Source organism: Nelumbo nucifera, chromosome 1 (genome assembly GCF_055504915.1).
Source record: "Nelumbo nucifera cultivar China Antique chromosome 1, China Antique-T2T, whole genome shotgun sequence".
Lineage (NCBI taxonomy): Eukaryota > Viridiplantae > Streptophyta > Magnoliopsida > Proteales > Nelumbonaceae > Nelumbo > Nelumbo nucifera.
The window spans coordinates 196,545,752-196,565,071 of record NC_142649.1 but is presented as its reverse complement, the minus strand read 5'-3'; the positions used below and the strand labels follow the sequence as shown (position 1 = coordinate 196,565,071).

Here is a 19,320-nt window from a genome sequence, read left to right as displayed (position 1 = left end):
AGTCCACGTGGGCTACCATGCATATCACCAAGGAGCCACCCTTCGTCCAAGACATCATGGACGAGATACCCCCTGCTAGATGGCGAGCCCCCCAGTTCGACAAGTACGATGGGAACTCCGATCCTTTTGACCATATCGCGGCACTCAAAACTCAAATGATGTTGCACGGCGTGTCGAAAGGACTAATGTGCAAAGCCCTTGTAGCCACCCTACAAGGCCCAGCTCTGGCGTGGTACTCCCCCCTACCACCACGGTCCATAACATCATGGGACCAACTAGAGACCCAGTTTCTAGCACAGTTCACCGCTAGCCAGAAGCACTAGAAAACTTCAGTCAGCCTCGTGCAAATCCAACAGAAGAAAGCGGAGTCCCTCAGAGATTAGCTGGCAAGGTTCAATAAGGAAGCACTTCAGGTCAGAGACTTGAACCAATCGGTTGCAGTTACGGCCATATAGCACGGGCACCGCCCTTCATCGTTCAACTTCTCCATTTCCAAAAATCCTTCTCAGACGCTAGCCGCGCTAATGAGCCATGAGTAGAAGTATATCAACGCCGAGGATGCTTAGGCGCAGCTCAGAGACAAAGATGAGAAACTCAATAAGAAAAGGAGAGATACCGACGAGCGGAAATCCGAGAGGTCAAACAGAGATCACAAGAGATAGGATCGTCGACCAGACCATAGACGTCGGACCCCTCCACCAACCTATCAGAATTTCACGCCACTCAGTATTCCACGGTCTGAAATTCTGATGCAAATCCGTAACCACAACTACGTCAGGTGGCCCAAGAAGATGAAGACGCAAAGTAACAAGAGGAATCAAGACAAATACTGCAAGTTCCACAAAGACCACAGCCATGATACAGAGAATTGTTTCGACCTGCGAAACCATATTGAAGATCTGATCAGGCGTGGGTACCTCAACGGCTTCATCGACAGAAGTGAGAAGCTAGCCAAAGAAGAGCGGAGAACGGATGAAGATCAACAACCGCCGCCCCGAGGTCCCCCAGCCAGCGTTATCCATGTCATATCAGGGGGAACTGCCGCTGGAGGGGAGAGCAGCTCGGGTCGGAAGAGATATGCTCAGTTGTGCAAGATCGACGAACGAGGTCACAAGAAGAAACATAGCATATCTATCACCTTCACCAATGACGACCTCCAAGGGGTCCAGACACTACACGGCGACGCCTTGATCATCACGGCTGAGGTGGCAAACTTTGAGTTGCGGCGAATCCTAGTCGACACAGGGAGCTCTGCCAATGTACTGTTCGAAGATGCATTCGAAAAAATCGGCATCGACAGAGAGCAGCTCACGCCGGTTGGCACGCCCTTGATGGGATTTTCGGGAGAGTACCTCCTGCCCACTTGGAGAATAACTCTTCCCCTCTTGATCGGGGATGGCGATATCACTACCAGTCTGCCACGGCCATGGTAGACTTCATCGTGGTGCGTTGCCCCTCCTCTTACAACGTAATCCTCGGTAGGCCGACCCTCAACGCCCTGTAGGCTACAGTCTTGACATACCACCTCACCATGAAATTTCCAACTATGTATGGCATAGGGGTAGCACGCGGAGACCAGAGAGTAGTGCGGCATTGCTATCAGCTCTCCTGCCGAGGACCACGTCTAACCGCTGAGACACTGATGGCGGAGGCCTATGACCTATGCGACGAGGTAAAGGCACAACACGGCCAACCCGTGGAAGACCTCATCCAGGTCCCCCTCTCTGAAGAAGACCCCGAGAAGACAGTCCAAGTCGACTCCCTACTAGACGACCACCTCCAAGAAGAACTTGTGCAACTACTGAGGAACAACGCCGACATATCCGCTTGGTCAGCAGCGGACATGCCCGGGATCGATCCTGAAGTTATCACACATCGACTAAACGTCGACCCCCATTACCAACCTGTGCAACAGAAAAAGAGGAACTTCGCCACAAAGTAGTGGCAAGTGATCACCGATGAAGTACAGAAACTGCTCGACGCCAACTTCATTCGGGAAGTCAAGTACCCCGATTGGCTGGCCAACGTAGTAATGGTGAAGAAGGCCATCAGAAAGTGGAGAATCTGCGTTGACTTCACCGACTTAAATAAGGCCTGCCCCAAAGACAGCTTCCCCCTGCCGAGGATCGACCAACTCGTCGACACAACGGCGGGACAAGAGTTGTTGAGTTTTATGGATGCCTTCTCAGGTTACAACCAAATCCGGATGCACCCAGATGACTAGGAGCGGATAGCTTTTATCACCGACCGCGGCCTATACTGCTATAAGGTAATGCCCTTCGGCCTCAAAAACGTCGACGCCACTTATTAGCGGCTAGTGAATGAGGTGTTCAAAGAACAGCTCGGCCGAAATGTAGAGGTGTATGTCGACAATATGCTCATGAAGAGCAAGAAGAATGAGCATCACCTGATCGACCTTCGCGAAGTATTCAACACCCTCAGAAAATACAAGATGAAGCTAAACCCAACCAAATGCGCCTTCGGGGTCAGCTCCAGCAAGTTCCAGGGGTTCATGGTAACACAGAGAGGGATTGAAGCAAATCCGAAGAAGATAAAGGCCATCCTTGACATGGCATCCCCCTAGACCCATAAAAAGGTGCAGCGACTCACTAGAAGAATAGCCACCCTTAGTAGATTCATGTCCAAATCTGTGGATCGGTTCCCCCCTTTCTTCAAAGCCCTTAAGCGACCAAAAGATTTCCGTTGGACCGAAGAATGTGAGTAGTCTTTCTAGGAGCTGAAGCAGTACCTGAACTTGCCTCCCCTCCTGACTAAGCCGAACCCAAGGGACAAGCTATTGCTCTACCTCTCTGCTGGAGATGAGGTCGTCAGCTCGGTGCTGATTAAGGAGGAAGACCGGGTACAGAGGCCGATCTACTACACCAGCAAAGTCCCCAGCGGCATAGAGACCCGGTACTCCAACCTAGAGAAGTTAGCCTTAGCTCTCGTTACAGCCACCAGAAAACTCAAACCCTACTTCTAGGCCCACAGCATCTGAGTACTTACTGACCAGCCCCTTAAGCAGATACTATAAAGGCTGGAAGTATCTGGCCACCTAGTCAAGTGAAGCGTGGAACTAAGTGAATTCGGCATCGAGTACGCACTCCACCCGGCAATCAAAGCCCAGTCCCTAGCAGATTTCATCACAGAATGTACATTCACCACCGAGAAACTGGCCCCACTACCCCTAGTATGGACTCTGTACGTAGATGGCTCGTCAAACCAACAGGGCAGTGGCACTGGCCTCATCCTCCTCGGCCCAGACGACACGGTATTGGAACATGCCCTCAGGTTCGAGTTCAAGGCATCCAACAATGAGGCCGAGTATGAGGCCCTTATTGCTAGGCTCCACCTTGCCTTGGACCTCGGGGCCCGAAGAATCATGGACTTCAATGACTCGCAACTAGTGATCAACCAAATTCACGGCCAGTTCGAGGCTCGGACCCCCTCCATGGCAAGTTATCTACAAAAGGGGCAGGAGCTCATTCAACAACTCGAGCACTTCAATATTCAACAGATCCCGCAAGCCAAGAACACCCGAGCCAACACCCTTTCGAAGTTAGCCAGCTCGTTGTAGACCGACCTTGACTCAACTGTCTAACTAGACACACAAGCCCAGTCAAGCATCACACCAACGACCCTTCTCGTCCTCCCGGTACAGCATGACCCATCTTGGATGGACCCCATAACCGAATATCTTCGAGAAGGTACTCTCCTAGAAGAACAAGCAGAAGCGAAGAAGCTCCAACACAAAGCGGCCCGGTACTGCCTAATACAGGGCCAACTCTACCGTTGCTCTCACATTCTCCTGTACCTTAACTGTCTCCCCCCAGCAGAAGTAGACTACGTCCTCAGGGAGATACATGAGGGCATTTGCGGAGGTCACCCCGAAGCGTGCACATTAGCCCATAAGGCACTTCGACAGGGCTACTTCTGGCCGACGATGAAGCAGGACGCCGCCCAATTAGTTCGAAAGTGCAACAGTTTGCCAACGGTGCTCCAATCTCTATCACCAGCTCACGGCCCCTTTGAAGTCGATCACCAGCCCATGGCCGTTCGCCCAATGGGGAATAGACATCCATGGCCCTTTTCCCACCGTAGTTGCGTAGAAGAAATTCCTTCTCATAGCAGTGGACTACTTCACGAAGTGGGTGGAAGCCGAAGCTTTGACACACATTACCACCCATAATGCCCGGAACCTCTTCAGGCAGGGTATTATCTGCCACTTCGGCATCCCTCACATGCTTATCATGGACAATGAGACAGTTTATCGATAAGAAGTTCGAAGCCCTCTGTGTCGACCTAAGAATCGATCATCGGACTACCGCAGTGCATCGACCCTAGAGTAACGGGCAGACCGAGGTAACCAACCACACCTTGCTACATGGCCCTAAAATGCGCTTAGATCATGCCAAGGGAAGGTGGGTTAAGGAGCTGCCTAGCATTCTCTAGGCATACAAGACGACCCTGTGGACTGCCACTGGAGAGACCCCTTTTAGTCAGACCTATGGGGCCAAAGCCGTAGTCCCCGTAGAGATAGGTTCCCCAACTATCCGGACTGAGCTATTCAACGAGGAACAGAATGACGAAGATCTACACGCGGAGTTGGACCTGGTAGAAGAAGCCCAGGACTGAGCACATGTAAGAATGGCCGCACAATAGCAAAGGATGGCAAAGCACTACGATTCCGAAGCCAGTAGACATGAATTCAATACAGGCGACTTCGTCCTACGCAGAGTCATAGTCCCCACGCCTGAAGAAGGCAAGCTCGGACCAAACTGGGAAGGGACGTACAGAATCATCAGGGTCCTCGAACCGAGTACTTATAAACTCGAAGACCTCGAAGGCCGACCGATATCGAGGAGTTAGAACTCGGGAAATCTCATGATGTACTACCAGTAGATCTATAAGCAATGAAAGTTTCATTTCTTTTAAGCTACATCTCCAACTCCCAGGCACACATACGCTCACCGCACACACTACATATGCACAAGCCAAGCCGCACTATCGACCAACTTGACTCCACCGATCCCAGAATGGCTGAGCCCATAACACCCAGCTCGGCAGCGTATCGCCGACTAAGCTACCTGACTCAGTTGACCATGGTTGAGCCTAAACGTAGAGAAAGAACACCCCCGCCCACCGAGGCCTGAGGGCGGTTGTGAAACTCCGCACAACCGCCGGCTTAACGACTGAGCTAGCTGGGAAGCGACTAGCCGTAGAAGGGCCCCAAAGGCTCCCGAGACCAGAAACTAAGCATCCCATTGTAGAGAGCTCGAGAACCGAAAGATATCGGACAACTATACCTCGGTCAGAAGAAGACTAGGGACGCCGAGGCATAGCCCAGCTCACCCCGCGCAATAGCCCGACCGGCCATGCCTCGGTTAGCAAAAGAAACCGAAAGATCCCAAAACTACACCGAGGACACTGAAGCATAGCCCGGTTGGCCATGCCTCGACCAACGAACTAAAATTGCACAAGTACGAAGAGGACGCCAAGGCATAGCCCGGCTCTACACATGCAATAGCCCGGCCAGAAAAAGGCACAAGTAAGAACAGCAACAGCAAGAGGCATACATATAGTCAATACAAAGAAGCGTTAATATTCAACTCAAGATGGTCCATTACATCGTTTAAGGCTCGGCATACTGAGCCAAGAAAAAAAAGGGAGAAGAGCATGGCAAAAAACAGAAAAAGAATGGAAGAAATAGCCGCTCAATCCTCGGTGGCAGGGTCAACAGCTTCAACCTCGTCTTCAGCCTCCTCATCGGCTTCCTCGGCGGAACCCTACAGAGTATCCGAATCACAAGCACCCCAGCCCTGCGACTCCTCGGCTAGCTCCGAATGACAGTGAAGGATCCTTCACTGGAAGACATTGAATCCAACCACGAAGGAAGCCTCAGCGTACTCATCCATGTGCTGCTTCATCTCCTCCGACGCCTTATACCGGTCAACCGCCTCCTGCCTCAACCTCTCCCGCTTCGCCTTAAGCTTGAAGATCTCTTGCTTCAGCCCCCGAACAATGCTGGCCTGCTCGGCCACCTCCCTCTCTAGTGCGGCCAACCGCTCCACAGCAGTCTAAAGCTCGATCAGCTGAGCCTTATGCCGCAGATACTCGGAGTGTTCTCGCTCGTACGTTGATCGAAGGTCTTGGAGATGATCAACCAACGCGACCGCCGCACAAGCATTCTGTAGAAAAAGATGATAAGTGTACGCACAAAAAAAAAAAAACAAAAACACAAGGGATAAGAAAGAAGGGAACTCACCTGGGCAGCAGACCGTAGAAGCGCGTACTCTAAAGCTCCGCTGCCTACCTCGACCAACTCCTAAGCCATCGACATGGTCATGATCCCCTGTAGCAACGGCTCGAGAACCCCAGGTGTCTCCAAGTTATCGTTGACACGAACCGACCACCGCGGCATGTGCATACCCGAGCTGCTACCGCCAGCTTCAGTCCTCAACGCACTCGTAGGACAACGAACCCCTTCAGAGTCAACCACGACAACATCATCCTCCTCGGCCTCCCGCTGCCAAACTCTCCTTTGTCGATGAGCCACCCTATCCGCGGATCATGGATGCTCCTCTGTCTCAGGCCGAGCCTCCAGTTGCATACTAGCTCGCCCCTGCCTCTGCCGAAGTGCCCTCATTCGATGAACAATCTCTTCTTCGTTGGCCATCCTTGTACCTACAACACAGAATACCCAAGATAAGTAGAAAGCAAACAAGGGAACAATGACTCGACAAACAAACAGTAAAAGAAACAGACCAACCACCCTCTCCATCAATCTGATGAGCATCAGCATATTCGAGCATGTATACACGATCACGTTTATTTCATTGATCATGCTCAAGGCCGACCTCTCCTCCCAAGTGAGCATCGTCCACTGGGGTTGCGGCACGTTCGTCATCGGCTTTCGTAGCTCGGCCCGAAAGGGGAGACCCTTAGGAATGAGCACAAAGAAGAATGACTCCTTCCAGTGCTTCACTGAAAAAGGAGCCCCAACCAGCAACCGGACATTCCACCTACTAGAGAAATAATAGTACCCCTGCTAGTGGTGCTTCAGCTGGAGCATAAAGCTCACCATCCCCAGGGTTAATTCAATATCACGGACCATGTAGTAGGACATGAGGCCGAGCAAGAACCTAAAGGAGTTCGGCATAACTACACCGGCAACACCCTGTACCAGCCCAGCACCTCGATGACCCCTCGCAAAACGGGAACCTCAGCCCAGCCTCCAAGCTAAACGCATAGCTCACCGGGTTGAGCATTAGTGGCCATCTCGCCGGGCAGCGAACACCTCATTTGTATTCCACAGGGATGACGTACATAGCTCGCATTTGAGCCATATCCCGGCGCATTAAGATGCAAGGCGTGGTGCCAAACCGGCAACCTACCTGTAAAGGAAGCTCCGCCTCCATCCCGGAGGGACCAGCCTCAGCCTCCTTAACTTCGGCAACTACAAAATCTCTTAGCTCAAGCTCATAGTTCAAGACATGAGAAGAGCTGGAATCGGAACTACTGGAGGACCCGAAAGAGGAAGAGGACCGACGAGATGAAAGAGACATACCGAGCAATCTACAGAGCTAAGGAACAAAAACCACCGAGCAACTTGCCAAGCTATCTGCCGAGCAACTTGCCAAACTACCTGCCGAACAACTTGCCGAGCTATATGCCGAGCAACCCACCGATCAATCTCCCGAGCAATGACCGCCGAACAACACCAACCACCTTCTTGCAAATGATACAGAGGAGAGGGTCCCCCCCCTTTTCTTTTATAGTCACCACGAGCACGGACCGAGGAGAGATCAACGGTACAGATGAAGCACCTCTGACAATGCCTCGAAAGACCAATCGACACGACCAATAACGCACGCACAAAGTCTCGAGAACCGAAGCGGCGCCCCCAACAGACCGCGGTTACAACTATTAACTGTGTCGGTTCGACCCTTAGTGTCGGTCCAACCACCGACGTAGATCCTCAGCTGGGCTGCTCAAGGACTCCGGCCCGACCGGAGTGCCCAGTACCGACCTCAACCGAACCCCGACGTCAGATAAGGCTACATGGTCGCGCAACAATCTAGCCGAGCATTCCTCCTCCTCGACAACAGAACTAAGGGAGTGGTTCAGGAACCAAAACTTCGGTTCTTATTTAAGTTCTGCAGCCAACGATCGGAGGACTCCTTGGCAATGGCCAACACGGCACGGACAAGGCAATAGCTCGGAACTCCCTCAGCAATGACTGACACTGCGTGGACAATACGCACCAGAAGTTCCTCAACCGAGTAACAAACCAAGAGAACCTCATCCCTTGACTTCGGAACTAGGGGAGTGGTGTTGGGGTCATGGCTGAGCTAGCCTAGAGAGACACGTGGCCGCCCAGTCATAGCTCGGCCACGTCAGCATAGATTGGCCACGTCAGCTCCGCTCGACCATGTCGGCGGAGCCCGGCCGAGCTATGTTACTACCATGGTCCCCCACCTTATCCCTCCAACCACGTCAGCTACACGCCACACGGATAAGCCTGACTACAAATAAGGGTGGGAAGACAACTCTGCCGAGGAGTAGGACTCTACCTCGGAAACCTCGACAGAGAGCTCTATCCCGATTATCCCGAAACCCTAATCCGACTAGGAGATGGACCCCCGACTATAAAAAGGTACTCCATGCTCTAGGTAAGGGCCCCCCAACTTCTAGCTCCCATACAATTACTTTGCTTGGACCAGTACCCTCATTGGTCGGCCCGATCATTCGTCGCCCTCTCACTAACTTAAGCGTCAGAATGTCTACCCAAGGACAACTCCTTGGGCCTCTGACTTCTTTTAATCATAGGATACATAGTGCGGCACCATCCTTGTAAGCTCGGCACCGACCTGTAAGTTTGCTATTCTCAATTCGTGTACCACCTCAGATTGCGCAACATATAGTCAGTACTAGTACTACTCAGTAATCATTAATTGCAGTTTGAATTAATCATGCATCCATTACAATTAATTTAGTGTATCCCGTTGATCTGATTGATGTTGCTGAGTGATTGATGGGCACATGTGAAAAAACGTGCGTGGTACCCCTTGAACTAAGAAACACAAACTCGTGCATCAAACAAAGCAAAGCATAAGCACCCATACGTAGAGAAGAAGGCAGCTTGGGTTAGCATGAGAGAAGAAAACGGAGAAAGGTGATACCTGATGAGATGGTCCAACCGATCAGCATTAATCAAGTCTCTATACAGGCCCAGATGGCCGGTTCAACCAATCAGCATTAATCAAGTCTCTATACAGGCCCATGCCACTGAGAAGCCAGGTTGCAATTCCGTATGTTGATTAGAGATGATGGATGTTGCACTTTGCTAGGGAGTAGTGCCTAGTTTCAAGTGTCAAGTGTCAAGTGTGAACTGAAATCTCTTTCCCGAAAATCCTTCACTTAATAACAATAATAATATCTTGTTCTTGCCCCCACAACCGCTTTGCACTTGATCAAGTATCCTTTGGCGATAGTGATGGTGGGCCTCGAACAAGATATAATAGAACATGGGGGGGTAATGGTATTTATCATTATTAGAGCAATGAACCAATCCCAGTACTTCACACCCAGGACCCACCTAGCTTTTCATCTTCAAGGCCCATCTCGTTGCCTCAACTCTCTCAATTTTATTGTTCTTCGTACGCTCTCGTTGTTGTTTACTCGTCTGGTCGCCCGTCGCCCCACCAATAAAAAAAAAAACAATAATTTTTTTATAATAAAATATCTTCGTTAAAAAAATCATAACTACTAACTAATAAATAAATTTCAAGTCCAATTCTTCAATTTGTGTTAGGATATTTGCAAAACAGCACCCTCATCCATCGGTAATCGGTTGCCCTAATTCCTCCTTGAAAGAGAAAGACCAACCAGTCTTTTGGCCCTTATAGGAATCTTGGCCTTGTGGTTGGTTTTATTTTGGATCAACATTCATGCAAGGGGTGGCCCATCATCATCAGTTGAATTTGATGGGCTAGCTCTAACAGACCATTTGTAACAGCTGAAGATGCTGGACCGAAAAGCTTTTAGTGCATCTCTGGGAGTGGGAGGGCTTTCTCCGATTAAGTTAATTTTAGTAGCTTCTTTAAAGCTACTCAGTGAAAGCAGCTCAATCAAAATTGAAGTCCTCTCATACAGGTTCTTGGTGAATATAAATTTATGGAGGTTATGGGCTCCTTAATGGCTAAAACTGAAATTGGGTAAATCATTATATCCTTGAAAATTTTATTATTGTGGATTTATATCTTTTACATATGTATATTTCATATTTTATGACAAATAATATGCATATGAAATTTATTTTATAAGTATATAATATAAAATATTGTATATAATTAAATATAATAAGTGTCATATTATATTATTATTATTATTATTATTATTATTATTATTATTATTATATAAATATGTGTAGGCTGGGCCAGGCTTAAAGTATTATAGGACCATGTCCGGACCCTGAAATTTTTGGGCCTGAAAACAAAACCTAGGCCTACGTCTGGAATTTCCAAGCCAGGGTGAATCAAATGGACCCTAAGTTGATATATTCTAGCTCCTCTTCATCGTCAACATATAATGGCCACGGCACTAGGAGATGAGTGGGGTCCACCGTCCACCATAGTGAGCGAAATTTCAGATCATCATATCACATGAAGGCAAAAAGTGACTCTTAAAATGGGTACTTATCAAAAAGAGGAGTAAAGTTCAGTTGGGGGAGAGGGTGAGTTACAGCAAAAGTACTGCCTTTGTGTCAATTTCAGGTCCAATCAGTATCTCTCTCTTAATGAGTATATATAGGCTATAGGGAGAACTTTTCTTCCAACATTTCAGAAAACGAAATATTGTTAATAATTTGCCAAAGAAAAAGACTACTGACTGAGTATAATTTGGTGACTAACTCTGTCTTTTGACAAAAAAGAATGATAAAAAAAAAATATAAAACTTTATTATGATATATCATATATTGATTTGTTTAGATGCATGATAGTTGTATAGTTCCCGTCACATACTATCATGTCATTTTTAAGTTAATAGTTAATGCTAATTGGAAAGACTAAAACTTTAATAATATATTTTAAGGTTTTTGAATATTTTATTCTATCTCCTCTCTATTGTTTGTCACCCAAAATTTGTTACCCATAAAAGATCTATTATAAGTCATAACTCATAATAAATTATAGTCATTACCACTAACCTTGTTAGTTGGGTCTAGGTCTGTGGCACCCCATCTTTATCAGGGCCAAAGCCGCATCAAATACAACTAGACTTGGCAAAAAGTTGACCCAACCTACGAACCTAACCCGAAAAAATAGGGTGAGGTCTCATATTTAGCAACCTGAATGTGAAAATGACCCGACCCAAAAAAATTGGGTTGGGTTGGGTTGGGTTGGGTTGGGTCATGGGTCAACCCATTGACCCAATTGTCAAGCCTAATCGGGATTATTTATGCATTGTTAGAAGTTTCCACTCTTTAATTTTTATTATTTAGTCTTTACTTTTTATGGTTTACTCTTTAAATTGTTAAATGTTCAAGTTTTTATTTTATATTTGGAATTTTAAGGTTAATTCTTTTAATTTTGACATTTTTCATGTAATTTTTCTTCATTTTTTAAATTTCAATTATTTTTTTGGATGACCCGAATTGACCCATGGGTCAACCCTAACCCGAACATTTAGGGTTAGGGTCTAGCATTTGACAACCCAACCCAAAATCAACCCGAAATACCTTGACCCAACCCATTGCCAGGTCTAAATACAACCAAAAAAAGAAAAAAAAAATAGTAAGGGCCCATTTGGTTTGTGGGAATAAGGGTTAGGAATTGGAATCGGAATGGATCATTCCAATTCTAACTGTTTGGTTGGGCAGAATTAGAATCGCATTCCCCTTTCTAGTGGAATGACATTCCCCCATTTGAGAGAATTACCATTCCCTTCCCCTCTTTGGGAATGAAATCCTAGTCTACCTGATTCTTATTTGAACCACAGACTATGGGAATAGACCATTTCGATTCCAATTCCAACAAATTCTTGTTCCAACTCTGATTCCAATTCTAATTATAGACCAAATAAGGCTGCAACTTGGACTGGGTTGGCCCTAATCCAACACGAAAAAGATGGGTTAGGTTGGGTCGGCTTGATGCTTGGGTGAGAGATATGATTGAAATTCATGAACCCGACTTTCTTTGGGTTGGGTTAGGAGTTGATCCCTCGGGGAGCCCAACCCAACTCTATAATATATATCATATCATATACACTGATTTGTTTAAATGCATGATAATTGTATAGCCCCCACCACATACTATCATGTCTTTTTAAGATAATCACTTCACTTAATGCTAATTAGAAAGACCAAAATCTTAATACTATATTTATGTTTTTTGAATATTTTACTCTTCATCTCCTCTTTGATATTTTTCACCCATAACTTACTACCTATAAAAGATAAACTATAGTCATTTCAAACACTTATTTGTCTGAATTTTGTACTAAAAGAACTAATAAAAACATCAACAAATACTAGTAAAACACATGATTAATAAATGTAGTGAGTTGAGTTAAGATATGAGATTAAGAGGGTGTTTGGTTCTGTTTACATTTATTGAGTAAATGCTGCCACATAGGTGCCCCATCAGCAAAGGCCTCATTATGCACATCTGTATGCGCCTCTCCTGTTTCAGGAAGCTTCATTTTAGAGCTTCCCTCAATAGGTAGGCGTTTATTGGCACCTTTGTTGATATGGTGCCTAATGGCGCCTATGTGTCATAAACACCCTCATCAATTGCTTTTCTCGATTTTACAACCACACAAGTACAAAACATTTACTCAATAAACGTAAACGGAACCAAACATGTACTAAGAAGTTCTACGAGATTTTAAGAGTTGGGAAGAAGGTTGGGTTGCAACCCAACCCGAAATTGACTTTGGGTTGGGTTATGGTTGAAGAAACCTAGTTAGGGTTAGGTAGGTCAAGGTTGAAGATCAAGTTAGGTTAGGGTTAGGGTTGGAGGTTTAGAACCTAGGGTTAGGCTAGAATTGGCCTCAACCTGACGTAACCCGGCCCAATTTGCAGACCTAGAACCAAATGGGCCCTAATAGATTTGTTAATTAAAATTAGAAAATATTAGTTATACACAACAAAATTAAATTGGATTTCAAGATATATTGATTATATAAAGGAGGGGAAGACATTGTGCATAGATATTAACAAAATGCTTATTGGCTTACTTTGCATGAATTTTGTGTTTAGAATATAATTAAATTGCATCAGAATTGAGACCTATGTTAAGGCACTTAATTTGATTTCAGTTGGCAAACTTCCAAATTCAGTCCATGTCTTATCTATTTTAACTTAGATCCAAGATCTTTGGATATATCCAGTTCCAAATTTGTACCAAAAACAAAAGATCTTAGAGGGTGTTCATCAATGTATATAGTTTAATTTTCTAAAACAAAAACACCTGCCACATCAACAAAAATGCATTGTTTGTTTGGCATGGCAATTGTTTTTATTTTTGAGAATAAAATCATTCATATGGAAAACACCCTCTTAATCTAATGTGATTCGCCATATCTAAGTTGATCTATACTCCTTTGTTTATAAACTAAAAAAGGTTCTATGGATAGGGGTGTTCACGGTCCAGTTTGGTGCGGTTTAGAGAATTTCTCAAACCAAACCAGTAAATTATGGTTTGGAAAATTCTCAGGCCAAACCAAACCGTTTTATTACAGTTTGGTGTGATTTCTAATACGATTTGGGGACTTTGTACCATTCTATACTTTACTTGGACTACAAAACTAGTATAGAAAAACAAATAATTAACAAAACAAGAATAAAATAGATATCAATATCAATAGGAGAATAACTGAATAACAACATAAACGATAGAGTTTGACAAATTCAAAGTTATACAACATGAAAGTGTTTTCTTGAGTTCACAACTCTCAAGCATAGAGAATACATATCAAAAAGATAGTGTTTTGGTACTTCAAATCCAAAAGCATGAAAAATACTTACCTCAATCATTGAACTAGTGTTAATATCTACGTAGCAAGAAAATTAAAGTAAATCAAGATACAAATGCAAGTATAAAATCATTATATTAAAATCATGAACATGAAATAATGAAGAAAACAAACTATTACCTTTATTTTTCAATATCATCCAATTTTTCTTCAACATTAAGTGGTTGCGGAGATAACCGAAGTCAATCTTGAGTGCAAATGAGTGCCTCCACTATCCTAGGACTCAATGAGCTCCTAAAAGAATCAAGAACACGACCTCCTATGCTGAATGCAGACTCTTATGCAACTGTAGAAGTAGGAATTGCCAATAATCAATTAAATAAATCTGAACATTAATAAAAACATCTGCATTCTAAATTTCTAATGCTAAAAAACATGCATATATAAACATATAATTAAAAAATAAATAAATCCTAAATTTCTTTTGTCCAAAATTCTAAAATTGGTTGATATTTTTACCTATCTCCCAAGCCCAAATTCGAATTTTGTTCTTGTTTCTAGAGTTCCAATTCCAATTATGCTCCTGGGTGTTCACAATTGAACATGTATCACTGCATCAAAGAAGAGATAAAGGGGTTAGGCCATTAGAGATTTTATTTTTCAAATAATAGAAGAGACTAGAGAGGAGATGGGAAGATGATAAAGAGATGCAGCAACCAACCGGACTAAGGCGGATAGGGTTCAGTTGAACAGAGGAAGAGGGTTTCCTGGCCTCCTTGATTAGGGCGTTTTGTTAGGGTTGGAAGAGAGATGACAAGATGAGAGGGAGATGGGAGTAGTGACAATGGTGGAGTGGCCAGCGATGAGTTGGTGAAAATGGTGTGGCGGCGACAATGGTTAGGGTTTTGTTGTATCAGATAATGAGAATGAGAGAGAAAGAGTGTGTGTGTGTGTGTGTGTGTGTGTGTGTTTACTACGGAGCTGGACGGCAAAGGTATGATTGGCGGTGATCGACAATACTAAATCAACGGCAACGACAACACTAAATCGTCGACATTCTTTGAGGAAGGGAGGACTGAAGTTGTCTCTTGAGTCTCAAGTCCCGTTCAGTGTTCTTTGAGAAGAAAACCAAAATACTATCAGGTAGGGTATTGTGTATCAATTATCAAAGAGAAGAGAGAGAAAGTCAAAATTAAAATTTATAATTTAATTTATATATTTACATATTATTCACAATTTAGCATAACTTAACTTATACTATTCGATTTATATTTATATATACATATATATATATATATATATATATATATATTATATTTATATTAATATAGTTTACGATTTGGTTTGGTTTATAAAATTTAATAAATCAAACCGTAAAGCATAAACCGTATTTTTCAAATTTGTGAAACCAAACCAAATCGTTATAATTATAGACCTAACAAATCAAAAGTTCGGTTTGGTTCGATTCGATTTTACAGTTTTAACCGTATAATGAACACCCCTATTTGTTGAGAGAAACAGTTGTAAATTTAATTGCCACTTATGCTAATGTACAGAGAGGTACAATTGTAAAAGGTGTTCCAATAATTTCTTACCTTTCTTTTTCTCTTAGATAAAAAAATGCATAATCGCATCATTACCATTTTAATTAACCCATATAAAGGATTTTGGCATGCTAGAGCTATTATCCTCAAGATTGCTATTGTTTTTAGGGTAAATTTCTTAAATTACCCTTATGGTTTAGCTAATTGACCAAGTACACCTCTACTGTTTTAAAATTGACTAATGCTACCCCTACTGTTTCTAACAATTGACTAATACTTCCCTAGTGTACCCTTACGGTTTTAAAATTGACTAATGCTACCTCTATTATTTCTGACAATTGACTAATACTTCCCCGATCGTCAGTGCCCATTAACATAAGGATGAAAAAGACTATTTTGCCCATCATTCTTCTTTAAATTTTCAAAATGAAACTTTAGTTTTTGTTCTAAGGTTAAGAAGAAAGGATTAAAATTTCTAAAATAAAGCTGAAAGAGAGAGAGAGAGAAAGAGAGATCAACCTCACCTTATTCACGCAATCGATGGCCTCGGCTTCTGCTTTATATACCGAATTAACCATATCTTTGAATGTAGGTTTTAGATTAACAGATTTTTCAGCCCAAATGCCGTTGATAAAAGAGAGATGGGGGCCTCCAATGGTTAGAGGTCCTTTGACGGAATCGACGAGTTGACGGCCAACCTGTTGGAGATGATCGATGTTCTGGGACTTGAGGAATGATAATATCTGTGCCAATGTTCAACCGCTGGATCCGCAACCTACAAGGCTAGCTAAAACCAAGGTAGATAGAAAAGGGAGAGAAAACATAATTGGAGTTGCTGGCCTCGTTTAAGGTGCAGCACTTGGTGAGTTGCAGACATGAATCGGTTTGTAGACTTAGCGGTAGCCTGAACTCCATTTGGAACCTCGGCTGATAAGAGTTCCTTAAGTTAGGAAGGATGAACACTAAAGACATGGAAGAACAATGAAGGCCTTTCGATTTCCCAAGAGAAAGCGCGTAGGTGGTACTGTTTGTCGTACGAGTTCATTACTTGATCTGGATCCCTACGGAGCCTTACCCGTTGACCTCTGAAACTGTTCGACGCCGAGCAAGAAGCCTGGACCCCCTTTTTTACCTCCCTTTCTTTGTTTGAAGCTGGGTTCGTTCTTTCATTTTTTATCACCTTTTTTTTAATCGTTTCTTCTTTTTCTGTTTTTTTCATACTTCACCTAGAGATAAGAGAGAGAAAGATGAGCAGCATTGGGGTGAACTGGTGTAGACAGAGGTTAAAGGGTTTTTTAGGAATGGAGGTGGGAAGGGTATTTTCGGAATTTTTAATAAATATATTAGTCACATGATATCATATGTAGGAAAGTTAACCGTAGAGTAAGACTTAGTCAATTGTCAGAATAGCATAAGTCAATTTTAAAACAGTAAAAGTACATTTAGTCAATTAGCTAAACCATAAGGATAATTTAAAAAATTTACCCTTATTTTTATAGCTAGATTTAAATACAAATCACGTAGAAAGAAGCTAAGGCTTAATTTGAAAAGAGTACAAATGCAAATATATATAACATAAATAATACAAAATATAAGGTTTTACACTCTACATATTTACATTTGTACTCCTTCCAAACTCAGCCTAAGTTATACACCTAATCAAACAACCAATCTTTTTGTTGGTAAATGACAATTTTTTATATGCAACTATTTTTTCCCCCTACAGCCAAAGTGGGATTCACATGTCATAAAGGACAAAGTCTCCTAGAGTTACATAATCATAAAGTTGTTTACTAGAATTCCTCCAACCTAAATTTTAAATGTTTATTTATAAATAACAAAATGATGCTAATAATGGAATACCAAAAAAATGATGTTAACAATGATCATATAAGTATATTAAACAGTATTTTTGAGCCAATTTCACCCGTATTTGTTCTAAATATTTTTAAAATTAGGCCTTGTTTGGTATCGTTGCCGTTTTATCAAGAAGCCGCCATGCCTTGGAAGTTGATAAAGTATTAGTTCTATACACGTTTTAAAATATTATTTGGTGCCAACTAGACATCACATATACAAGAAGGAGAAAACGTTTTTTTCATTGTAATAAACGTTAGCTTGACGTTTTTTCCAGAAATTGCTTTTACAAACCCCAATGTATTAAAGTTGCTTGAAACAATTTCAAAATTCTTAAAAAACACTAAACAAAACAAAAAAAAAAATGTGGAGGAGTTGGAGGACAAAACCCCTACATGGTGCTGATAAGGAGGAAATGCCTTGGAGAAACGATTATGATACTAAACAGTAATAAGTTTAGATGATTTTGTTTATCTTATTAGTTTTATATCATTATATAATAAATGTTGATAAATCATAAATGAAATATTTATATGAAGTCCAAAAATTCAAGGAAAATAAGTGATAGAAATCTCAACATTTTGACACAGATTTCAAATTTTCAATCAGAACAAATACACCAAAAATTTTCCATTTTTTATATTTAAAGTCAAATTTTCACTGAAATTTACTTAGGATGAAAAGGCCAAATAAGAAGGCTTTCAAGAGAGTCATCCCTATTAACTATGGTTGCAAATAGATCAAATTGTATTGGTATAGAGGTATATTTCAATTAAATCCAAGATAATTTATCTAATTTAACTTTTGTCAAATCTCTGAAAACTGCATTCAAATTCAATTTGTTTAAATATTTGTAGGGATGCAACTTGGGTAGGTTGGAGTTGGGATTTTGTTAAAATTGCAATGGATGGGGCCTGGTGCAGTGTAAATTCTTCAAGTTGGGTATTCTACATGTACCTCCGAATATTTGGATATCGATAATCAACGCCAACAATAAACTTGCAAAATAAAGAAACTAATAAAACAATAAGATTATGCATAGAACAGTAAAGCACACTTTTGATTAAACTTGTTCATGGGTCAGGCTTTCGATTGTTTATGTCAAAAACGTTGCTCTAAATTTTGTGGGCCTAATGCGAGCTCGAGCCGGGCCTTAACAAAAAACCTAAGCCCAAGCCCAGATTTTCCCGGCTACGCTGAAATGATCAGCCCTATAGGGAAGCGTTTACTGTTATTCATTGGACTTCTACACAGGAATGTTCCAATCACTAGCTGGCTCTGTACGCCGGTTGCTTGCCAGCAAGTTATGCACCGGTAGAAGGGCAAGGTGAAGGAGAGAAAATGAGAGTGATGAATTTTTGGCAAATTCACTAGTTCTTTTGAAAATATAAAATAAAATAAAAAATTGGTTTTATACAGTAATAAAGTTATTTTATTAGTAAATTAAAAGAACACGTGTCATGTGGAGAGCGACTTTGGGCAAGAATTCCCTAAGGCCTCAATTTTCATCAAGTGCCACAATCAAGTATTTTGAACTTTTAAAAATCAACACTCAAGTCCATCCATTAGAATTGCAGCATGTGATGTTATGTGTGCCTTAAAACATTTCAAAATCTCAAAAATAACCTTCACATATTTTATAAAGCAATTCCACAAGGGCCTTTTTTTAAGTTTTACCAGACTGGCCTTGCATCAGAATTTGACAATTTGTTCAAAGAAGCTCAATAAATCCATTAATTAGGACTGCATAAAAGGAATTTAAAATGACTTGAATGTTGATTTTTAAAAGTTGAGAGTGTTATTGCAATTGAAAGTTGAGGCCTTTAAATGTCACTACCCCCAAGGCTGTATTTGGTTGCAATACAAATAAATTTGCACCGGTGTAAAACTATGGTAGTGCACATGATTTGAGTATAAATTCTGACTTATTGTTGTTTTAAAT

General features: G+C 42.6%; 1 protein-coding gene and 1 long non-coding RNA gene across 2 annotated transcripts; one reads left to right on the top strand and one right to left on the bottom strand.

Annotated features, from left to right (window-relative positions):
* Nucleotides 1–791: 791 nt before the first annotated feature.
* On the top strand, nt 792–1,433 carry LOC148804326 (uncharacterized). The gene has a single exon (XM_088900620.1). The coding sequence runs from the start codon at nt 792–794 to the stop codon at nt 1,431–1,433; it is 642 nt and encodes a 213-aa protein (XP_088756746.1).
* A 12,405-nt stretch (nt 1,434–13,838) lies between these two features.
* Nucleotides 13,839–16,691, bottom strand: LOC104602286 (uncharacterized). Its single transcript, XR_736054.3, has 3 exons — nt 16,046–16,691; nt 14,497–14,588; nt 13,839–14,323 (listed from the first exon to the last, which is right to left on the bottom strand). It is a non-coding gene; the product is annotated as an uncharacterized LOC104602286 (long non-coding RNA).
* Nucleotides 16,692–19,320: the final 2,629 nt, after the last annotated feature.